This window comes from Panulirus ornatus, chromosome 26 (assembly GCF_036320965.1).
Source record: "Panulirus ornatus isolate Po-2019 chromosome 26, ASM3632096v1, whole genome shotgun sequence".
NCBI classification, from domain to species: domain Eukaryota; kingdom Metazoa; phylum Arthropoda; class Malacostraca; order Decapoda; family Palinuridae; genus Panulirus; species Panulirus ornatus.
The window spans coordinates 5,598,775-5,624,041 of record NC_092249.1 but is presented as its reverse complement, the minus strand read 5'-3'; the positions used below and the strand labels follow the sequence as shown (position 1 = coordinate 5,624,041).

Genomic DNA, 25,267 nt, shown 5'->3' with positions numbered 1-25,267 from the left:
GTACTTTCACATATGATGTCATTTACATTTTTCTGTATTCACTTTCAGGCCTCCCAGAGTGGAAGTGTTGAGGGTCAAGTTATCTATCAGAGACCTCCTCTGTCACGTTCTCAGACAGACTCCAACATACAGTATTCACATGAGGAGGCTGTTGAGGCACCAGGCTCCACACACTATATCACTCGTGATGGTCACATTAATCTCCATGTCCTCCTTAAGGTAAAATTTGCCTATATGTGTACTTTTAATTGTTTAATCAAGCTTACACCAGAAGATATGGGCTTTTGATCTTGAAGGCTCCAGTTACAGACAAAATTCCTCATCAAGGCCAGACAGTAAATGAAGAGCTGTCAAGGGTATACTGATGAGATGTAGACATATGGAGAGGAGAGTGAGGAGAGGCTGACTAAGAGGGTATACATGTCAGAAGTGGAGGCATCAAGGAAAAAGGGGACACTGAGGACAAGATGGAGGGATAGGTGAATGATGCTTTTAGTGACTGGGACTGAACATGAAATATTGAAGCTGAGATTTTCTTTGAATCATCATCCATTTGCCATACCAAGAATAACATTCAGATTGTTGGTAAAAACATTATTCAAGTAAGAAAACAACTTAGCATCGTGGCAGAACCAATTTGATGACTATTATTCCAATGATTAAGTTTTCCCTGTCGTGTCACAAACCCCTGGTGGACATTTTCTTAATTTTCCACCCATCCTATTACCTATGTCACCTCCCACCACTCGTAGATCATAGACTGTCATTTATAACTGTCTGTCTTTCTGTTATTTTGGATATAGTAAGTCTATGGTATTTCATTGGAATTCTTCTTCATAACCTGCAGGCAGCGCAGTCAGTAGCTCAGCGGGATGCCCACGTGTGCTCCCTACGAGTGTGTGAGATTCTTCTGCACCTCCTAGATTTCCTGCTGGACCTGGGACTCCTCAAGACAACCAAACGATGGGAGAAACTAGACAAGGATAAAGATGATGAAAGGGGGGATGATGATTCCAAACCTCAAGAGAAAACCAAGGAACAGAAGCCTCACTTCATATTTATGGACACAATTGTCAGGTATAATATCAGTGTCTTGCTTATTAAGAATACTGTTCAGCAAAGCTATTTACTGATGTTAGAGGTTCAAGTGTTTGTTATTCTATTCTGGGCACATACTTTTATTGAGATAAGCTTGCATGATCATATTTTTGTAATTACCATTATGCACCATTAGGAGAGGGAGTTCTATGCTCATGGGCCCGTTTTTTTTAACATTCTTGACCGGTGTGGAACTTTTTAAACTGATATATACTCTTAGCATTCACAGCTTTGTTATATAGCTTATTCCATTTGTTCATAATTGATATTATTAAAGGTATTTAAAATTTTTCAACAAATTTCTTGCTGCTTTCTTTGGTTACACATTCATTATGTCATTCAGTGACCTGTTCACTGTTTACATCATCAAATTCATTTAGAAATGTGAAGGTTTTAGTTTTTTCCTTTATATTTCTTCTTCCCATGATGGGCAACTTTGCAACCTGTAAATTTTCCCTGTATATCAGTTCTTTTATATTTGGTACCATTTTGATTTCCTTTTTGGACCATCTCAGTTAGAGTTTTTTCTTTTTAAGTAAGTTTATCAGACTACAGGTGTATATTCTAATTTAGGTTTAAGCTTTCAATTCTCTTACCAAAGTTTGGGAGTTTGTGTTAGCAGAGTTTAAGAGAGTGTGTGAAAGGAGAAAGATAAGATTATATGAGATTATGTGTGTGCGTGTGTGTGTGTGTGTGTGTGTGTGTGTATATGTATATATATATGTATATTATCCCTGGGGATAGGGGTGAAAGAATACTTCCCACGTATTCCTCGCGTGTCGTAGAAAGCGACTAGAGGGGACGGGAGCGGGGGGCCGGAAATCCTCCCCTCCTTGTATTAACTTTCTAAAATGGGAAACAGAAGAAGGAGTCACGCGGGGAGTGATCATCCTCCTCGAAGGCTCAGAGTGGGGTGCCTAAATGTGTGTGGATGTAACCAAGATGTGAAAAAAGGAGAGATAGGTAGTATGTTTGAGGAAAGGAACCTGGATGTTTTGGCTCTGAGTGAAACGAAGCTCAAGGGTAAAGGGGAAGAGTGGTTTGGAAATGTCTGGGGAGTGAAGTCAGGGGTTAGTGAGAGGACAAGAGCAAGGGAAGGAGTAGCAATACTCCTGAAACAGGAGTTGTGGGAGTATGTGATAGAATGTAAGAAAGTAAATTCTCGATTAATATGGGTAAAATTGAAAGTTGATGGAGAGAGGTGGGTGATTATTGGTGCATATGCACCTGGGCATGAGAAGAAAGATCATGAGAGGCAAGTGTTTTGGGAGCAGCTGAATGAGTGTGTTAGCGGTTTTGATGCACGAGACCGGGTTATAGTGATGGGTGATTTGAATGCAAAGGTGAGTAATGTGGCAGTTGAGGGAATAATTGGTATGCATGGGGTGTTCAGTGTTGTAAATGGAAATGGTGAAGAGCTTGTAGATTTATGTGCTGAAAAAGGACTGATGATTGGGAATACCTGGTTTAAAAAGCGAGATATACATAAGTATACTTATGTAAGCAGGAGAGATGGCCAGAGAGCGTTATTGGATTACGTGTTAATTGACAGGCGTGCGAAAGAGAGACTTTTGGATGTTAATGTGCTGAGAGGTGCAACTGGAGGGATGTCTGATCATTATCTTGTGGAGGCTAAGGTGAAGATTAGTATGGGTTTTCAGAAAAGAGGAGTGAATGTTGGGGTGAAGAAGGTGGTGAGAGTAAGTGAGCTTGGGAAGGAGACCTGTGTGGGGAAGTACCAGGAGAGACTGTGTACAGAATGGAAAAAGGTGAGAACAATGGAAGTAAGGGGAGTGGGGGAGGAATGGGATGTATTTAGGGAATCAGTGATGGATTGCGCAAAAGATGCTTGTGGCATGAGAAGAGTGGGAGGTGGGCTGTTTAGAAAGGGTAGTGAGTGGTGGGATGAAGAAGTAAGAGTATTAGTGAAAGAGAAGAGAGAGGCATTTGGACGATTTTTGCAGGGAAAAAATGCAATTGAGTGGGAGAAGTATAAAAGAAAGAGACAGGAGGTCAAGAGAAAGGTGCAAGAGGTGAAAAAAAGGGCAAATGAGAGTTGGGGTGAGAGACTATCAGTAAATTTTAGGGAGAATAAAAAGATGTTCTGGAAGGAGGTAAATAGGGTGCGTAAGACAAGGGAGCAAATGGGAACTTCAGTGAAGGGCGTAAATGGGGAGGTGATAACAAGTAGTGGTGATGTGAGAAGGAGATGGAATGAGTATTTTGAAGGTTTGTTGAATGTGTCTGATGACAGAGTGGCAGATATAGGGTGTTTTGGTCGAGGTGGTGTGCAAAGTGAGAGGGTTAGGGAAAATGATTTGGTAAACAGAGAAGAGGTAGTAAAAGCTTTGCGGAAGATGAAAGCCGGCAAGGCAGCAGGTTTGGATGGTATTGCAGTGGAATTTATTAAAAAAGGGGGTGACTGTATTGTTGACTGGTTGGTAAGGTTATTTAATGTATGTATGACTCATGGTGAGGTGCCTGAGGATTGGCGGAATGCGTGCATAGTGCCATTGTACAAAGGCAAAGGGGATAAGAGTGAGTGCTCAAATTACAGAGGTATAAGTTTGTTGAGTATTCCTGGTAAACTATATGGGAGGGTATTGATTGAGAGGGTGAAGGCATGTACAGAGCATCAGATTGGGGAAGAGCAGTGCGGTTTCAGAAGTGGTAGAGGATGTGTGGATCAGGTGTTTGCTTTGAAGAATGTATGTGAGAAATACTTAGAAAAGCAAATGGATTTGTATGTAGCATTTATGGATCTGGAGAAGGCATATGATAGAGTTGATAGAGATGCTCTGTGGAAGGTATTAAGAATATATGGTGTGGGAGGCAAGTTGTTAGAAGCAGTGAAAAGTTTTTATCGAGGATGTAAGGCATGTGTACGTGTAGGAAGAGAGGAAAGTGATTGGTTCTCAGTGAATGTAGGTTTGCGGCAGGGGTGTGTGATGTCTCCATGGTTGTTTAATTTGTTTATGGATGGGGTTGTTAGGGAGGTAAATGCAAGAGTCTTGGAAAGAGGGGCAAGTATGAAGTCTGTTGGGGATGAGAGAGCTTGGGAAGTGAGTCAGTTGTTGTTCGCTGATGATACAGCGCTGGTGGCTGATTCATGTGAGAAACTGCAGAAGCTGGTGACTGAGTTTGGTAAAGTGTGTGGAAGAAGAAAGTTAAGAGTAAATGTGAATAAGAGCAAGGTTATTAGGTACAGTAGGGTTGAGGGTCAAGTCAATTGGGAGGTGAGTTTGAATGGAGAAAAACTGGAGGAAGTGAAGTGTTTTAGATATCTGGGAGTGGATCTGTCAGCGGATGGAACCATGGAAGCGGAAGTGGATCATAGGGTGGGGGAGGGGGCGAAAATTTTGGGAGCCTTGAAAAATGTGTGGAAGTCGAGAACATTATCTCGGAAAGCAAAAATGGGTATGTTTGAAGGAATAGTGGTTCCAACAATGTTGTATGGTTGCGAGGCGTGGGCTATGGATAGAGTTGTGCGCAGGAGGATGGATGTGCTGGAAATGAGATGTTTGAGGACAATGTGTGGTGTGAGGTGGTTTGATCGAGTAAGTAACGTAAGGGTAAGAGAGATGTGTGGAAATAAAAAGAGCGTGGTTGAGAGAGCAGAAGAGGGTGTTTTGAAATGGTTTGGGCACATGGAGAGAATGAGTGAGGAAAGATTATAAAGAGGACAAAAAATTGATAAGAGAATAAAAGTCTTGCATGGAAGTCAGAAATGTATCATTTACATAATTTTCATCATCAGCAATTGAAACTTAGATTAAATGCATCTGTAGGGTCTACCGTCATCTGGGATGTCAGCAAGGGTGTGGTGATGGACATCGTGGACCTCCTGCAGAATTTCTTCGTTGTACTGGTCAGGGCCTTTTGGCTCGTATGTACCGCAATGATCAGAGTGCCTTCAGGAGGTTCCTTAGAGTCTTTGTAAAGACAAGACCAATGACTGAAATACTGGAATTTTTCCATGCATTTCTTGGCTTCTGTGTTGACCCTGGCTCTCTGCTATCACCAATGAGTAAGTATGCAGTAGTTTCTTTTTCTTATTTCAGCTTTTAACATCGACCTGTAATATGAAAGAAGCATTTTGTAATACTTGTGTTTACATCCTTTTCTGATTAAGCCATGGCAGTCATTTCTTGAGTGAAAAGCCAGCCTTTGGCAAGATAATGTAGCATTTTTCTTTTTTTGAATTTGGTTTCACACCATGCTTTTGTTTAATAAACAAATGCAGCATTGGTGGTGGATAGCAAGACTATATTCTGTCTGTCTATCTCTAATGCCTGTCCCAACTGGAACTCCCTCAGTGGGGTGGCCACGGCAATAGTCTCTCCATGATTAGAGAACTCCAGTGCCAATTCTTAGCCTTTAGTGCCTCACCCTTGATAGGACACTGGCAGATGGCAACTCTAGCACAGTGTTTGCAGAGGCTTTTACGTAATGTTCCTACTGACTACTTCTACCTTATGTTCCTACCTACTACTTTTTCCTGATGTTTATACCTAATACTCCAGCGTAAATGCTCCTACCTACTACTACTATCTACTGCTTCTATCATTTTACCCAAAGGCAAGCTAGCACATAGTGCTCACTGCAGCAAATCTGCTGTGATGAAGAATGAGCTGTGTAAGTTCAGTGTTGTCAAGTGTTATGTATGACATGGAGAGATTGCATGTTTGTGGACAGAATGCCCGTAGTCCACATGTGGGTGAGTCAGAAAGAAAAGACAGCTACCTAGGTCAGATGAGTGCAACTTAACAACCACTGAAGTGCTGGCTTACTGTACAGCTGTTACCAACCCTCACAATACCTAGGCGGGATATACTGGTGATATACCTCCCTAGTCGTTAGGTGCCAACCAACTACTACCATATATTTAGAATTATTATACTTTTCTGTACTAACACTAATCTAGAATGGGAGGAAGGAGTGTGGTTAGTACATTTAGGGGTAATTATTCCTCACCGTAAGATAAGAGGGAAGGACACGGAGCTTCTGTTTGTGTGTATCACATTTAGTTTTTGTTTCTATCATAGGTACAGCAATGATAGTGAATAATATGGATATTTGTTGAAATATTAAAGAATAAGAAAAAAATCTCTTGTCCTGATACCAACATAGATTTTTCTTGTCTTGAAATACATATTTTTCCCTATTGTCCAGCTTCCATTGTAGGTAATCTAATTGCTTTTTCAGGCCAAAAGCGAACAGGCTCAGGTAAAGGTGTTGACAACCAGCAAGGTGGGTATGCCACCAACTTTGGAGCCTCCCTTGGGGGTGCTGGCTCAAGGGGCATTGAGGGACAGCTAGTTGCTTCTGTGTTCAAGGCTTTAGTGTCTCGTTTTGTCAAGTCAAGCAAAGAACTAAAGAGTCTAGAAAATATGGTAAGTATTTGTGAAAACTTTTATTTTGAAATGAGCAAATACAAGCATGCATGAAACTTATTTCACAGAAGTTTGTAATTTTATAGTTTTTCTAAAGAAAGTTAATGATATTACAGGAAATTAGAACTCAGTGATGAGCCAGTATTCCAAAAACATAGCATGACTGAATATTCGAAATCATTTGATAGCTCCATTGAAAAATTACTGGTTTGTCTAGTTTAGACAGTGCCTCTATATTTGTTTCATTTCTTGTAAAGTAGTATATCTACTCAAGCAAATTGGGTATCGCAGCCCTTTGCCCTTGTGGAATTGGAGTTCAGGGAAGATTAATTCCCACAAAAAGTGCCTGCTGTTTACAATTAACCCACCTATATCAATAAGAATAGATTATGATGAAGGTGGAAGAGTTTGGGCTGTTCTTTCAGTAGGATTAGAGGCAACGAGAGATAAAACATATGTGTGGGAGGAAGGCATTACAAAGGAGGAAGTGAGAAGAGCATTAATGTTTTTAAAGATTCAAACTGCCGAGGATATAAAAAGAATGATGAGTGAGAAGTAGAGGTGAAACTGCTATAGAGTTGGTCAGGAATGTGTTTGTGAAGTGTGGAAAAGTGTTAAGATCATGGACTACTAGTGGAAGGCAGTATTTGTTCCCTTCTTTATATTTTATGGGAGTAAAAATTATTATAAAAATTACAGAGGAATGATTATTCTTAGAGTAAGTGGCAATGTGTGTGGTAGAATCATGACTGATGTTTATGTTGATAAAAGGATAAGTGAACCCCTTATAGGTGAAGATTATGATGGGCTTTGGTAGGGAAGGGGGTGTTTAGACCAGATATTTTGCATAAAGACAGATAGTATTAGAGGTCTAGGAAGGAGAAAGTGTACAGTATTTGTTGATTTGAAAGTGCCACATGACAAATTGAATAGGAAGGCTGATATGAGGTACATTCAAGGTTTGAATGCAGTTAAGAGCTTTTGTAATGGAAATAGTGTGTGTGTGATCAGAAATAAATATTAGAGTGCATCAGGGTTATTTATACTGGGACTTTGATTTGTGGTGCTTAGAATTGAGATGTTTGGACTTATGATACTATAGAATTAGGCTCTGTAGTACCAACTTGCTACATTGTGCTTCAACTTACAATACATTGGAAACAGACTAGATTACCTTTATATTCTTCATTCATTAAGGGATATTTTCTTTTAATTACAATATTTTGAGGTGTTTCTGTACTTATGATGTTTATTTTAATTATGACTCACCTAAAAAGTTTGTTTTTGTTTACTGCTACCCTTGTATTTGTGGTATTCAAAGTAAGTGTGGGCATATTAATATATCTAGAAGGAGTACTAAAGGATATCCAGTGGAGTACAGAACATAAAGCTATCACACTTGAGGTTAAATCAAAGATATTTAGGAAGTTTGGTACTTGTCAGAAACTCTTGGTTGTAGCCAAGTCTGTGAGTTTAGCTTGCTTTGTTACCCTTACAGAGGTCCCTTGCTCTCATTAATATTGCCAACTGGTTTTGTGTATATATACATGCTTAGAATAATGTACACCATTTCCCATAGGGTGGGTGAGGGTGCAAAGGTTTAGGAAATGCTGAAGAATGTGTGGAAAAAAAGAATGTTATCTGGGAGGGCAAAAATTGGTATTTTTGAAGGTATAGTAGTCGCAGCAATATTAAATGGATGCAAGGCATGGGCTGTAGATAAGGCTGTGTGGAGGAGGATGGATGTGTTGGAAATGAAATGTTTAAGGACAGTTATGTGGTGTGAGGTAGTTTGTTCAAATAAGTAATGAAAGGGTAAGAGGTGTGTAGTAATAGAAAGAGTGGGTTGGGAGAGTTGAATTGGGTGTGCTGAACTCATTTGGACAAATGTAGAGAATGACTGAGGAAAGGATATTGCATCAGAAGTGGAAGGAACAAGGAGAACTGGGAGACCAAATTAGAGATAGAGGGATGGAGTGAAAATTATTTTGAGTGATTGGGGCCTGAACATGCAAGAAGGTGAAAGGCATATTGGGGCTGTTATGCTGTAATTGGATTGAATCAGGGCGTCATATAAGCATCTGGGGTAAACCATGAAAGGGTTTGCAGGGCCTGGTTGTGGACAGGAAACTATGGTTTCAGAGCATTACACATGATAGAGTAGAGAAAGATGTGAGTGGATGCAGCCATTCTTCACATGCTCTTGGCACTAACTTGTTTACAGGAGGATCAACAGTCCAGTATAAAAAGAAATTCAATCCACACCATTAGGTTTTGAATATCCATAGTATTTTTTCAAGGCACACACTCTTGTCTTTCAAGGAAGGCAACAACAAGTAGCTCAAGTTGATGATAGGGTAGGTGGTCCTCTCTCTCATCAGTGGTGGTGATAATACATTGAGCAGATTGATATTCATTTCAATTTTTTATTAATTAGATTCCTCTAGGGTGTCTTTCCCCCCACTTACAAGTTACATCTGTTCTTACATACATTTTTATTTCCTTTACTCTTACCATTATACTGATGGTGGTGTCATGCATACAAAATTGTACTCTACTCTCATTTACTTCACTGCCTATATTATAAATATTATTGAAGCTAGGTATTGTTGCATATGATTCATTTGTTAGAACTTTTTCATGAGAGTTGTTTTATTTGCTATTACTGTGAATTTTTCAATTTGTTTAAAATTTGATCCATCTTTTACTACTTATGTTTTATGATAGTTTTTTCATACTACTGTTTTAAATTCTTTTCTTTTTGTCATTTTGATTCATTTTTCATGCAAGGCCTGGCTAGCCTTGATGAGGACATCTTTCTATAGTTAGATCTGCTGTCAGACAGTACACTGAAGATATTTTGGTATTATAAAACATCAATGAAAAGTTCTGTAATCAGTTTTGATATTCAGAGTGGTATTAAATCTTTTCTTGAGTTTTATGCGATTCTGAATTCTGCAGGGTCTGAGGCTTCAACATAAGGTACTGTGAGTCATAAGAATTTGGAGGAACAGTGCAATTGCCAAAAAAGTATTTCTAAAGCTTGGGTATGTGTGCAGAAGCTAGGTCCAAAAGGTTAACTGAATCCTCATTAGTGATATCATGGCACCCTTATACCTTATGTGACATCACTGATGTGCATGTGACAACATTTGGCCCGAATGGTTTGAACTGGTGAATTTGCCCAAATGTTGCAGTATAGAGGAATGCATTGCTTTTACTTAAGCTAACATGACTTCCATTTCAACTAAAACTCTTGTCCAAATTGTTTTTGAATATTATGAGCCAATCCCAGTATGTGAAATCATGATTATCTGATTTATTAGATTTTTACTGACCATAATTTACAGTTTGTAAAGGTTGTTGGATTTGTTGAAGTTATCTCAAGGAAAACATTTAGTAGTTTGTCCCTTGCATGTCCTTTGTATCTTATTTTTCTTTCAGGCTGTGTATTGTGATGTTCGCCAACTGTTGGGGTATGTTCGAGAGGCTCATGGTGGGGTATTTCGGAGGGTAGCACTTTCAGGCCTCATTGATTCTGCTGATCGACCCCATAAGCAGCGACAGAAGTTGCAGACCACAAGGGTTGTCAGGTTAGGAAATTATTTCATGCTAATGTATGTTATATATTCTTCATGAGTACTGACATAGATAAAACAAATGCATGCACATGTGAGCATATCCTTCAATCTCATATTAAGATATGTGCACATCTGCAATGACACATTCATATACGAATGTGGGTATGCTCCTGACACACTTGAGCAATGATTTTTCTCTCCCTTCGCTTCTTTCCTTTTCGTGAATACTGTTTCTTGATCCCTAAGAGTAATAGGGAACAGATACCAGTGGTGAGTAAATGATGGGAGTGATGGTCTACATCACACCACCTTACCTTACACCTAGGCCTGGGTAGGTTACTGTATGGTCATTAAGTTCCTTTGAATGAGCATCTGCTGGGCTCACTTGATTTATGATGGTGGAAGGATATGAATCCTCATTGATGTCTCTCATTTTCCTGTGGCTGTCATTTTCTTGTGGCTGAAATGATGTTTTAAAACTTTACTGAGCAAGTGCTGTCTCAGATGCTCTGTAGGGATCAGTCTAAGATAGAGAAATGAATTTTCATCCTTGAAAACCTAATTTTCAGTGATAGAGAAATGAATTTTCATCCTTGAAAACCTAATTTTCAGTATTATGATGGATAGAATGTAGATAGATAGATAGATAGATAGACAGTTTTGTCTTGTGAACACTCTTAAGTTAATTACTGTTGGATCCTGACCTGGTTTGATGTATAGTTTTGAATGCGTTGACATTGCCTCAGTTGAACTAATCAACAGCCTTTTGTATTTTACTTGTTTGGATATCCATCTTCAGGAAAGTAGAATGTTAGTCATATTTTAGAGCTGCTCGTAAAGAATTCTTTAACTTTATCCCTCAGGCGTGTTACAATTGAGGAGGACACATACCGGGATTCCCCTCCAACCACAGCCGAGGAAGGAGGAGATGGTGGGAAAGGGAGGAAAGGAATCTTCAAGAAGAAGTCAACCTCTTCCTCTATCACCTCAGTCATCAGGAAAGCCCCTTCTGTTAGCAGTGTTTATGATGATCAGCAAGAGGTGAGAGACCAATATTGAGGAAACATTTTTAATTTCTTATCAGTATTATCCTTACACCCTCTACCATATACTTTGGGTAAATCAAGTTCAGATCACTTCACAGTTTACTTTCACACATCTTTGATTACTCTCCAGTGTGCTTAATTGAAACAAAAGCTTCCATGTTAATATAACATACTGAATTGCAGGCAAAACTGATCTGTCAACTGAGACTGAAGTCTTTATTTACACCTCCATCTACTCACAAAGCAACTATGTTGTACCTGATCAAAATTCATTCCTCTGTCATCCTCTTCCAAAATATCTCAAGCCCACATCATCTGCCCATCTCTTCCAGTTTAATGCTTTCCATGTACTCTGAACTGTACTATTGTGTATTATCTTGATTATATCATCGTAAAAGTCTTTCTTCCATAATCTGTCTGTGTTTCTTTACAACACAAACTCCTTTCACATTATTATTCTTTACCTTTTCTTTTAATCCCAACTATACTACATAAGATATCCTTTTCTTACGCACTTGGTTTTTACAACTTAGCAAGGAAAGCTAAGATTTCACATCATGTATAATCACAGACATCTAGTAGCTGTCTTCTGAAGAAATATGAAAATCAGCTTCTGAAGGTGCTAGTTTGTAGTCATAATATTTCATTAAGATATAAAAGTTTGCTGCTCTGAATGTATGTTTTTAAGAAAATTTTTCCATTGTTACCAGGACTCACCAGGTGGGCAGAGTCCTGTATCAACAGTACGCAGTCGCCACCTTCAGATGATGGGCCCTCAACTCTCAGAGCATGATCATCTCGCACCCAATGCCCATCCCAAAGGAAGAAGGGTTTCTAAGATTGGTGAGTTGTGTATTTTAAGTTCCAACAATTTTATACATTCTCCTGTATCCCAATGGTATGTTTCATGGTGAACCTTTTCAACACTTGGTGGGGAACAGGACATGAAATGAAATGATTAGAGCAAATTCCTTTGGAACTCCTGCAGCACTGAGACATTCTTTTTCTTGAAAGATAAGGGAAATTTCTTGGATATTCCTCACTTGGATGAAAACAAGGATGATCAAGAGTAGACATGAAAGTTATAGATCCTTTAAATAAGTGTTTTTAGATATCCATCACCTTTTGTTGGTATTAATGTTAGGAGATTATGCCCCTGAAGCAGTTTCATAAGGTTTCAGTATTGAATTGAATTCTTATTCAGGCTTTTCCACCTTTATTATCAGTGAGTTGGTTTCGTGGTCGAAGTATGGAGGGGGATCTAGGCATTGGCCCATATCTTGGTGAACCTGTGGAGATACCCCCAGCTCTTGCTCATCGCTTGTCCCACACAGCAACCCATAGTGTTTCCCATGGTCTGTCTGGTGGGCTAACTCGTCCAAGGCTCATCACTAAACCAGGGGCTGGGTGAGTCATACATGTACTTCCATGTTTTTGAATTGATATTATAAAAGTTGTTTATTAAGTTATAAATAGCAGGCAGATTTAGAAACTTGCTTAGAGAAGGATAACTATAGCAGTAAATTGCTCTCAAATTTTACCTCAGTGTCATTTGAATATGGATATAATTGCAGCTGTAAAAGAGTTCTTCTTATACTCTGATAGATAATTGGGTAGTTGAATTTAAGCACAGTGAAATGAGAACTGAAGATGAATACAAACCAGATCATCTTGTTGAGGTAGCACCGCCAGAATGGTCGACCAGGTACATGAAGTGATGAAAGACAGACTTGCATCTATCAGACAATTAGCTAAGACAACAGGTGTCACTTTTGGTGTGGTTCATTAATTTTTATTGTAAGGTTGGTCATGGCAAAAGTGTCAGAATGGTGGGTTTCCCAGATCCTGACAGTGGACCAGAAAAGAACTTGTTAGGACCTTGAGATGAGGGGTTAAGGATGGTACCCACATACCTCCTGTATGTTGTAGAAGGTAACTACGAAAGGAGCAAAAACTTGGAAGTCTTCTCCTCATGTTCATCTTTTTATAAAAGTAGGTAAACCATGGAATACTTTGTGGATATCAGGCCTTGCTTTTGGTTTAAGTGACAGGTAGAAAGGGAATATTTGTGAATGAGGCCGTTGTTTGTTTGTTCCTGACACTTCCTCATCTAGGCAGCAGAGGCAGTTAGTTATAACAAAAAGAGGAAAAGTTAGAATAGAAGAAGTGAAGCAAGAATTTTTTTCTAGAAGGCTTAGTTCTGATGCTACCTCACAAGGCAGGAAGAGTAAGTAAAAGATAAATTACACTTGCTCTGTGTTCCCAGTTACCCTATCTAAACATGTGTTTAATCACTACTAAGCCTTTGATCACTGATGTTTAGGTTAGTTATAACACTGCTTTGTGCTTGCAGACGTTTGAGCATAAAGAAAAATAAGCTGACGCAGGCACGCCGTAGAATGGAAGACCAGTTTGGATGGATTAGCTTCGGGAAGAGCAAGAAAAAGGACTACAGCTGTGATGAGACTCCAGGTAAATGTTCAGCTAGACATTACTTATGGTATGAAATTGGAAAATTTTTGGCCTGTGTTCTTTTTGAATGTTTTCATATTAGTTATAATGCTTTTATGCAATGATGCATGTTATATCTTTGGGCCAGATTGTGTGATATCTGTGATTTGTATTGATCTGGTCCTTTTATTATGATAGCTATGCAACAAAGCATCATACCTTGGAGTGTGCCAGTTCATGATAGTCAGTAGGTGATGATAGCAAATATTGGCATCTTTGTCTATACATAAAAATGGATTTTGGAAGGTTTGTTATGATGGGGTGGTATAGGTCTGCATCAAAACCTAGTGCCGTAGGTGTCTATAAAGCACTCTTGTTGAAAGCTATAGTATTTGTAGCACTGTTCTTATGCTGTAGATGAAAATAGAATTAAAGTCACATGTTGGTTGCAACTAGCTCTTCATGTGAGGCCACAAAACCTTGAATTGTTTTTTAGATTGATTGTTATTGTCTAGAGGTGGAAGTTCTGTTATGTTTAGAGAGGTTCATTGCTAATCCATCCAATGTCTTATCTGCATATTACTTGGAGAAATCCCAGAGATATGGAGCTCAAGATACTTTATCTAGACCTATCATAGGGAAATGGTGAATAAGAATGTACTTTGCTATCTTATGGAGTGGGATCCAGGGTTGAGCTTTCCAGTGAATCTTTAAAATGTTGGTGTCTGAATTTCTTTAATCAGTGTTGGAGTGAAGAGATACTTTGATCCTATTGGTTCCAGTGAACCTCAAAGGCCCTAGTATCAAATGCCTGGATATCATGCATCAGTTAGAAGTGAAATGAGAGTCCATTATTGTCAACTCGCTTTAGGTACTGTATTGAGCTTTTATGTGAGTTTCTAATGACCTGTTATCAAAGTGGGAATCACCTGTTTTGTTTGGAGGTGTGTTAGGAATGGCTTGTTCCCAAACTTATTGGATGCCTCGCTGCTGTGATGTTGCCTTTTATAAATGAAATGATCTCTCTTGGATTAACTTTTTGTCCTGAGGATTCTCCCTAGTCTTTTTATGCAACATCCAGGGAAGTTAAACTTCCATATGATCAGTTTAAACTGTCATCTAGAGCCTTGTTGATACCTGATTAACAGCTTTGCTTACTTGGAGATGCTTTCTACTCTAGTGTGAGGAAGGGACATGAATCCGTTTTGATTCTTGTATGCTCAACCATATGAATACAGTACCTGGACAGGAAATAGCCAGAATTTCCTTAGAATTATCTGAAGTCCCATGTTTAGGTATACAAAGTTCTCTCTCATTTACTCCTCTGCTGAGGAAGCTTACAAGAAATTGTATAGATAAGCTTTTTTTTTTTTTTTTTTTTTTTTTTATACTTTGTCGCTGTCTCCCGCGTTTGCGAGGTAGCGCAAGGAAACAGACGAAAGAAATGGCCCAACCCCCCCCCCCCCATACACATGTACATACACACGTCCACACACGCAAATATACATACCTACACAGCTTTCCATGGTTTACCCCAGACGCTTCACATGCCTTGCTTCAATCCACTGACAGCACGTCAACCCCTGTATACCACATGACTCCAATTCACTCTATTTCTTGCCCTCCTTTCACCCTCCTGCATGTTCAGGCCCCGATCACACAAAATCTTTTTCACTCCATCTTTCCACCTCCAATTTGGTCTCCCTCTTCTCCTCGTTCCCTCCACCTCCGACACATATATCCTCTTGGTCAATCTCTCCTCACTCATTCTCTCCATGTGCCCAAACCATTTCAAAACACCCTCTTCTGCTCTCTCAACCACGCTCTTTTTATTTCCACACATCTCTCTTACCCTTACGTTACTTACTCGATCAAACCACCTCACACCACACATTGTCCTCAAACATCTCATTTCCAGCACATCCATCCTCCTGCGCACATCTCTATCCATAGCCCACGCCTCGCAACCATACAACATTGTTGGAACCACTATTCCCTCAAACATACCCATTTTTGCTTTCCGAGATAATGTTCTCGACTTCCACACATTTTTCAAGGCTCCCAAAATTTTCGCCCCCTCCCCCACCCTATGATCCACTTCCGCTTCCATGGTTCCATCCGCTGACAGATCCACTCCCAGATATCTAAAACACTTCACTTCCTCCAGTTTTTCTCCATTCAAACTCACCTCCCAATTGACTTGACCCTCACCCCTACTGTACCTAATAACCTTGTATAGATAAGCTATAAAGGATTTTTGCTTTTCCCATTGTCTGAGAGATACTGACAAGTCTTTCTGATAAACATGAACACTGAAATAGCTTTGCTTAACTTTTGAGTGTCCTTATTTTTTGGAATATGTTTGCAGGCATCGTTTGAGTCTGTGCTGCCTGACAATTAATGTGTTGGTAATACTTGTTTTGCTGAGTTTGTGTTATAATTGTCAGTGATATTGGTTTTTTATTGGTTTAGGACAGATGCAGAGAAGCTTTTTCTCATCCATTTAGAATGTTTCTTTGGAGAAAGGGGCAAGTATGCAGTCTGTTGTGGATGAGAGAGCTTGGGAAGTGAGTCAGTTGTTGTTCGCTGATGGTACAGCGCTGGTGGCTGATTCGGGTGAGAAACTGCAGAAATTGGTGTCTGAGTTTGGTAAAGTGTGTAAAAGAAGAAAACCGAGAGTAAATATGAATAAGAGCAAGGTTATTAGGTTCAGTAGGGTTGAGAGACAAGTAAATTGGGAGGTGAGTTTGAATGGAGAAAAACTGGAGGAAGTGAGGTGTTTTAGATATCTGGGAGTGGATATGGCAACCATGGAAGCAGAAGTGAGTCACATGGTGGGGGAGGGGGCGAAGGTTCTGGGAGCATTTAAGAATGTGTGGAAGGCTGAGAACGTTATCTTGGAGAGCAAAAATGGGTATATTTGAAGGAATAGTGGTTCCAACAATGTTGTATGGTTGTGAGGCATGGGCTATAGATAGGGTTGTGCAAAGGAGGGTGGATGTGCTGGAAATGAGATGTTTGAGGACAACGTGTGGCGTGAAGTGGTTTGATTGGGTAAGTAAGGAAAGGGTAAGCGAGATGTGTGGTAATAAAAAGAGTGTGGTCGAGAGAGCAGAAGAGGGTGTATTGAAATGGTTTGGTCACATGGAGAGAATGAGTGAGGAAAGATTTACAAAGAAGATATACGTGTCAGAGGTGGAGGGAATGAGGAGAAGTGGGAGACCAAATTGGAGGTGGAAGGATGGAGTGAAAAAGATTTTGAGCAATCGGGGCCTGAACAGACAGGAGGGTGAAAGGCATGCAAGGAATAGAGTGAGTTAGAATGATGTGGTATACTGGGGTGGATGTGCTGTCAATGGATTGAACCAGGGCATGTGAAGCGTCTGGGGTAAACCATAGAAACTTTTGTGGGGCCTGAATGTGGAAAGGGAGCTGTGGTTTTGTTGCATTACAAATCACAGCTAGAGACTGAGTGTGAATGAATGTGGCCTTTGTTGTCTTTTCCTAGTGCTACCTCACGTGCACATGGGGGGAGGGGTGTGCCATTTTGGCGGGGTGTTGGCGGGAATGGATGAAGGCAGCATGTATGAATATATGCATGTGTATATATGTATTTGTCTGTGTCTGTGTATGTATGTATACATTGAAATGTGCATGTATGGGCATTTATGTGTGTACATGTGTATGTGGGTGTGTTGGGCCATTCTTTTGTCTATTTCCTTGTGCTGCCACGCTAACGCTGGAGACAGCAACAAAGTATAGAAAAAAAAAAAAAAAGGAAACCATGTTTTTCAACAGAACTAGGGGCCCATTTGATCTTATCCATTATGTATTCAGTAAAAAGGGGGGTTTGGGTTCTAGCCTTATTGTGATTTTGAAATTTGAGGAGGATGAGCCAGGATAAATTGCCCTTTCTTTGCAATTCAGTTTCACCTCTTAATCTTCTGGTTATGTATAATAGAAATATTGTCTCCTTATCTCATTTTGTCCCCAAAGATATCTAGGATATTTCAGGAGTGAGAACCTTTTACTGCTGTCAGACTAGTAGGATGATATAAGTTTTCCCAACTCATCACTATCTTCTAACCTTTTGGGGCAGCTTGCTTGTTTGTAGTCATCACCAACCCACTGGGAACCCAGGGGACTGATCTGCATGGTGGCTTGGAATTTTTTTGCTTGTATGTAGGCTAGATATCTATTGCCAGCCATCTGTTTCTTTCCTTTTTTTTCCATCCTATCATGTTAATGTTGTTGTTTACTTTGAGTATATTTTGTTCCGACTTGTTGGATATAGATTTCTGTAGTTTTTTCATACATATTTGCCATTTCCCGTGTTAGTGAGGTAGCGTTAAGAACAGAGGACTGAGCCTAAGAGGGAAAATCCTCACTTGTCCCCCTTCCCTGTTACTTCTTTTGGAAAAGTAAAAACTGGAGGGGAGGATTTCCAACCATTCCACTCCCTCCTCTTTTATTTGCTTTTTATAACACGCAGGGAATACGTGGGAAGTATTCTTTCTCCTCTATCACCAGGGATAAGATATATGTATATGATAGTTATATGTATTGAGTGTTGTTGTTGATATTAATTTTGGTGGCAACCCATTGCCAATATCTCTCTTCACCTTAGTGTTGGTGAATCTTTACTCACACACATTATTAAAGCATCCTCAAGGGACTGAGATACTCGCTTTCAAAAAACATAAAGGTAGTCCCCAATTTACAAACATCTGACCTATGAACACCTATACTTATGAACAAGCTACGAAAACAGTATTTAATTCCCAATCCAGCATACAATCACTTACTAATACCTATGAACGATGGAACTGCATCTTTTTTCATTAAATAATGCTTGATATGATGTTCTGTTAACTATGTTTACTTCTGAATAAACAATATTGATGTGTTATTACAATCAGGTTCAGGTATATACTTGAATGTTATTTATTCCTTTATATTTTCTGATTTATGAACAAATTGTCTTATGAACAGTGTCAGGAATGGAACCTGTTCATAAGTCAGGAACCCCCTGTATTTCAAGTGCACCATGCCTTTTGCCAGATCTGAGCCGACGGAACAGCCTTGATCAAGAAGGTGGAGTGCGAGAGACAAGTGTAGTACTGGTAAGGGAGAGGAAGCTGGTGCCTGTGGACCTTGTGAGGAATGGAATGTTACGCTTCAGCTTCATGCTGGAGAGCTGCCAGCCTGGTTCTGTCCCAGATCCACAGCTCATTGCTGCTGTATTAGACTTGGTCAGTTCATTTTGTTTTTTTATTTCAATTCATGTACAGTATTCTTTCTATCTTTCATGATATGGTATGGATTCATGGGATGGCTTTTTAAAACAGGATCTGATACTCCTCTTTCTCTTAAGAAGTACGTCTTTTTACAGCCTGGTGCTCCAGTAATTGCCCGTGCTGCATTCTTAATGGAAATAGCTCACTTTATACATCGCTGCAATCATGGGGCTTGGCCTGCCTGGATCAAGATGTCACTTCCATTATATCGCCCTTCAGTTCCTCACTCTCGGGCAGTACATTCAGGAGGAAGGAGAATGAACGTCATGCAGAGGGCTGCTGGACGAATGTTTTACCAGTGGGCAGAGGTAGGATCCATATATCATGCATAATTACCTTATAAAACAACCTTGTACGGGCTTCCTTAAGTAAAATCTTAGTTGAGACTGTATTGTGTGACAGTTCTCTTCAAAGTCCTCTTAACTTAGTTGACCAGTTTCATATTCCAAATAGACTAATAATATGGAATCCTTTCACATATACCTCAGAGTTGTAGAAACCATAATGCAAATTTAGAAATACTTGTTTTTTGGGTAGCTATTACAGAAGCAATATTGTGATGAGAATTAGGATGTCCCCAGCATGTTAGTTATGTACGTAACTGTATGATAAGGACATTGTATTAGATAAAGTTATCAGGTAATGCAAAACTAAAACTGTATTAGATGAAGCTATCAGTGAATGTAGAGCTAAAATATAGACTGAAGATAAGAATTTTGTGAAATGTAAAATACCAGTCTGGGAAAATATTCATAGACATTCATATGATGAATCAAAATGGTAAAGGGGGTCACTGATTTCCATGCAGGCTTTGGGAGCACGTTTGGAAGAATTGCTTGAAGAGTCTGGACCTACAGTGGAAGAGGTAGTGGCACCTGTCACAGACACAGAGACTCGTCGTGCTCTCAGAGCCAATGATGAAGAGGAAGACTTCCTTGATGAAAGTACTGCATCCTTGACTTGTACTGTTATTATTCATATTGTTCATATTGTAATATTTGTCTATGTCTTATCCCCAGGTCTTATCCCTGGGGATAGGGGTAAAAGAATACTTCCCATGTATTCCCTGCGTGTCATAGAAGGCGACTAAAGGAAGGGAGTTGGGGGGCTGGAATTCCTCCCCTCTCATTTTTGATTCGCCAAAGGAAGGAACAGAGAAGGGGGCCAAGTGAGGATTTCCCTCTAAAGCTCATTCCTCTGTTCTTAATGCTACCTCGCTAATGCGGGAGATGGTGAATGATATGAAAAAAAATATGTCTTTGTCTTCATAGCATCAGTATTGATTGATAGAAATGTTTACTTACTAAATAAATGTTGAACAACTTCCATTTAGACTTTTTTGTGCTTGTATATCTCTTGTTACTAGTGGGATTGTTTTCATGAACATAGACTCTTGTTTATATTATTATAATGCTTTAGTGCCTCTTAATGTTTTCTAGTTCCCCGTGTGAGTGTTTCATTGCAATTGTAGGTGTGTTTAAATGCCAGTATTTATGAGTGAGTGTTTGAGTGTTTTAGAATTTCCAAGAATGATTTTAGTGCCATTGTGATTTTGCTTATGACTGTACACATGATTATCGTTGCTTCAATTCACATTAATGATTGTAAGGTTAAAGATTTTATTACCATCTTTGGGACTGTATTCTCAGAAGCTGAATTTGAGTGTAGATAATAAAGGGAACTTTTCTCAGCATAAGGGATGTATGACCATCTCTTGAGTATGCCAGTCTTCATAAAAAAAGGAAAAACTCATATAGAAAGCCCTGAATTTTCCAAGCCCTGAACCAGAGTTGTGATCCTTTGTGTCAGTGTTTGTGTTGGTTTACAGTAAGGTCACTGAAACTGTTCACTGTGGCTATATATAACACCCTTTATGTGTGTTTCTGAGTTTGACCACAAAAGATAGGTAAATAGAAATGGAATAATTTGTGATATTTTGATATCTTTAGCATCTATTCATTTTGTAATAAGAAAGTACTGACTGTTACATGTGACTGAGTTTTTTAGTGATTTTGAGATCTAAATAGCTTCTTTTATATAAGAACTTGATGACCATACAATATATGGTGATGTCTCAGGTTTAGTGATGTTTCAATAATCTAATCTAACTTGTCTGTGGTTGTCTTCCTCAGTGAGTGTCAATCGAGGAGGAGCTGATTGTCCAATGGCCCTCAAACTGGTGGCAGTGCAAGTGTTGCTGGAGATCACTGCTTTTCTGCGGGAGACTTACACAACCTTGCCTAAGTCCACAAGGTAGTTACAGAACCTTTTTTTTCCCTGGAGAATTTTTATGTATTGTATTGCTTGGTGAATTTTGATTATGGGATTTAATGGATTCAGTGCAATAGAAAAAATGTACCATGTTCCACATAGAATAGTTTTTCTCCTATATATGATTGAACTAAACATTTGCACTCTGAAGCTTAGATATGAAGTGTGCATCAGATTTCACACACACCAGTGGTGCAAGGCTTCAGCATCACTTGGTCTTATCCTGGGTAGTACACTGTTTTACACATACACAAGATTCATTTAGACTGTGGATAACATAAATGTCAAGATTACCTGTAAATATGATTAAAAAACCACGAACAAACACTGTTTTTCACAGCAGCAACATCAACAACAAATTCGAATGCAGCATACATACAATGTGTTTTATCAATACTACAGAAAATTTTGTGTCCGTAACTGTGCCCCAACTGCTTGACAACTTAGCATCCTTAAACTTCAAAAAAACCCAAAACCCAAAACCCAAATTTACTAACATCAGCCACTTACATGCCAAAAAAATATTCTCTCAGGTAATGACTACATTTCACAGCTATTGGCACCATGTATTCGCAGCCATTAGAATAGTAATGGTGCATTGCAGTGGCAATTTGTTATATTATCTATGGGATAGGATAGTAAGAATATTACCCACAAATCACATGCATATTGTAGAAGGCATGCAAAAGGGATGGTAGTGAGGAACTGGAAACTCTTCCCTCTAATATTATCATTTTGTAAAAGTAATAACAGAGTGAGGAGCAAAATCAATTTTTTTTTGTCCACAAAGGCTTACATCCTAATTCTATCTCGTTAAGTTGGGAAAGGCATGCCTTTGATTTTTTTTTTTTCATGCTATTTGCCATCTCCTGCATTAGTGAGGTAGCATTAAGAACAGAGGACTGAGCCTTTGAAGTAATATCCTCAATTGGCCCCCTTCTCTGGTCCTTCTTTTGGAAAACGAGAGGGGAGGATTTCCAGCCCCCTGTTCCCTCCCCAATTAGTTGCCTTTTACAACATGCAGGGAATACATGAGAAGTATTCTTTCTCCCCTATCCCCAGGGATATACCTATATATTTTTTCATGCATATTTGCCATTTCTTGCATTAGAGAGGCAGCATCAAGAACAGATGACTGAACCATAGAGGAGAAAAATCCTCACATGGCCCCTTTCTCTATTCTTTTTTTTTGGAAAAGTAAAACTGGAGGGGAGGATTTCTATCTCCTGCTCACACCCCTTTCAGTCACCTTCTGCAACATGCAGGGAATATGTGGGCAGTATTATTTCTCTTTTTAGTACAATACATCTCTCTTACCCTCTCATTACTTACTTGATCAAACCACCTCACCCCACATATTGACCTCAGATATTTCATTTCCAACACATCTACTCTCCTCTGCTCAACCCTATCTGTAGCCCATGCCTTGCATCCATATAGTATATTTAGAACTACTATTCCCTCAACAATACCCATTTTTGCTTTCTGAGATAATGTTCTCTTTCCACACATTCCTCATAGCTCCCAGAACCTTCACCTCTTCCCCCACCCTGTGACTCATTTCCACTTCTGTGATTCCATTCACTGCCAAGTCCACTCCCATTTTTCTCCATTCAAATGTACACATATTTTAGAAATTATGCTGGATAATGTTTTGTTGTTTTTATATCATTATGTATGTTTTCAAGATTTTCTTGAATTTCGTCATGCTTGATGCCATACATCAGTGCTTTGGTATGTTTTTATTGCTCTGATTGGCCTGTAAAGAAAGAGATGCATTGAAGAACTTCACTCATGAATTGTAACTTGGATCTTGTAGGATTTTTTGTACATATTTCAATAAGTGCGTGATGGTGGTGGATATATATTAGATTGTTTTTAGGATGTCTGTTCGTGGTGAACGACCATCAGCTTGGGGTCCACCCTGTGGTGGGCTGGGAATTGGAAGGGACCCTAACCGGCGATGGTCCATGGCTCTCTCCTCAATGGGGTATTCCCACCCTTCTGCACAGAGCTTACAGAGCATTGGTGAAACCCATCCAGGTGTGATAAGATTTCCTTTTATAGTTCAAATTTGTTAAATTTTTTCCTTGTTATGTTTGGAAGACTTGCATTCATTAATTGCTGCTACATTAGATATTTTCATTGCTACTTTGTAAGATACTTTGATACAGATACTGAAAAGTAAAATGGCCTATCTTGTAGTTTGTGTGTCACCAGTGGAAGACCTGGATAGTTTATCTTCCTACCCTAGTGTTATATCTTTTAATTAAAGTAATTTTTTCCTTATGTATGTTTATGAGAACCCTATGACTATCCTGTGATCTTTTGATAGCCATAAAACTGAAATGAAAGCTACAAGTAAATTCTACTTCCAACAGCTGGGTTTACGGGGGAGCGCAAGATCAGCTTCGCCGTGCATGATCCTGACAATGTAAGCCTTGGCAGCTCCAATACCACAGTCACGGTACAGGTTTGAATCACATGTTCACCATCTGCCTCTCTTAACTGTAGATACTGTTGCATCTTCACTGTTTTGTCCTGAATTTTCATTTGTGGGTGTAGGGTTTTCACTGGGTAGTTACACACATAATTAAAACACTGTCTTGGTTGTGTGCATGTTACTAACAGGGAGTGGAATAAATCAAGGACATTTCTATGATTTGTTGTAGTGGATCTTCTTAGCATGTTGTCAGATATATTTGCATGTAATAATTTCATTGACACAAATCCAAATTATGCATGAAAGGAAATATCTGGACATTCATATTGTCTTATGATAGAGAGGAAATATCTTGACGCTCATTTTGTCTTGTGCATGAAAGGAAATATCTGGACGTTCATTTTGTGTTGTACACACTTGATATTTAACCACTTAAGTTAATCATGATTTTAATTGTAAACAAATAAGAGTGATGATAATTAAGAAGCTGTTGGATGAGATGTGAAGTAGATATAATATTTAAATTTGATCAGAATTTTGTTGGAAGAAATTAAGATAGCTGTAGGTGAAAGATGGAAAAAAGTGAGACACAGGTATTTGTGTATGTGATATGAAAGTGCAATAAACATTCTATATCAAATGACCAGAGTGAATCATTCAGGCTTTCTGATGTGAAATAGGGATAGATAGTGAAACAGTAAGGTCATGTAACTGCAAAGGTGGTGAAGCAGTACAAAAGTAGGCTGAATCACACTTGAATGTAACAGTATGGGATAAAGCAGGATTTTATCGACTAATGATGAAAATTGTATGAAATTATGTTTTTTGGTGAAAATTGTAGTATTGCAGTATGTTTTTATTTAAAAGCATTTCAGGATTTAATGTAAAAGTCAATGAACATACTCATTTTGTTTGAAAACACATAGATAGCAGTTGCTAGGTCAATGTGTTGAGTAAGAACAGCTTGAACCAAGTAACTACATTTCATGACAACCTATTTCATATTTGAGCATCAGTTCATGACCCTCATAGTCAAACTTAACATGTGCCTTGTTATTACCACTACCCATGATAGTGATAAAGAGATGGGGGACCATAATATCAGCTGTCAGTATGAATCTTCACCTCATGCAAATAAAGCTTAGGTATAAAAGCTTAATGTTTTGGTGAGAGTAGGAAAGGTTAGTGCTTAGATTTGAACTTTAAGGTCTATATCTCTACATCTCTGATGCCTATTAAGGTGTATTAATTAAGAATTTTAACTGACCAGTCTCTCCTTTTAAGACTAACAGACAACTTTAAAGGTAATTCATGTCAGTCTGCAGATGGGAGGGTTTTATAATCAGCCCACAGAACCAAAAACTTTCTGGCATGCTGTTTCATGATTAGGTGGGAACTTTGTAAGCAACATCAGATAAACAAAAGTCTCATGATGAAATTATGCATTCAGAGCCACACCGGAAGAAAATGAGAAATTGCAATCAAAAGAAGGACAGGCAGATTAAAAATAACAACAAAACAGTTCCAGAGCAGATAATAGCCTTGGCTTGATTTTCTCTATGTGTCAAGCCCTAGAAAGATCATGATATAATAAGAAATGAAGTAGCACATTAACACAAGAAGGTGTTTACCACACTTTCAGCACTAAGAGGAAGATTTAAGGTTTAAAGAAGCCAGCGTAAATGAT

General features: G+C 39.0%; 1 protein-coding gene across 18 annotated transcripts in view; it reads left to right on the top strand.

Moving 5' to 3' along the window:
- unc80 (unc80, NALCN channel complex subunit) overlaps positions 1-25,267 on the top strand; it is a 283,207-nt gene that overhangs the window by 106,608 nt on the left and 151,332 nt on the right. For 17 of the 18 annotated variants that reach the window (XR_011714624.1, XM_071677907.1, XM_071677920.1 and 14 more), the window contains 15 exons: positions 49-219; positions 848-1,077; positions 4,887-5,125; positions 6,304-6,491; positions 9,936-10,084; positions 10,936-11,113; positions 11,829-11,961; positions 12,345-12,525; positions 13,472-13,590; positions 18,631-18,821; positions 18,962-19,174; positions 19,675-19,810; positions 20,999-21,119; positions 23,020-23,180; positions 23,519-23,610. Coding sequence is in view for 17 of the 18 variants with exons in the window: in XM_071677907.1 (XP_071534008.1) it covers positions 49-219; positions 848-1,077; positions 4,887-5,125; positions 6,304-6,491; positions 9,936-10,084; positions 10,936-11,113; positions 11,829-11,961; positions 12,345-12,525; positions 13,472-13,590; positions 18,631-18,821; positions 18,962-19,174; positions 19,675-19,810; positions 20,999-21,119; positions 23,020-23,180; positions 23,519-23,610 (2,502 nt within the window). In the remaining variant the exon portion in view is untranslated. The remainder of the gene's footprint in view (positions 1-48; positions 220-847; positions 1,078-4,886; positions 5,126-6,303; positions 6,492-9,935; positions 10,085-10,935; positions 11,114-11,828; positions 11,962-12,344; positions 12,526-13,471; positions 13,591-18,630; positions 18,822-18,961; positions 19,175-19,674; positions 19,811-20,998; positions 21,120-23,019; positions 23,181-23,518; positions 23,611-25,267) is intronic. The other variant, XM_071677903.1, reaches the window with a different exon arrangement.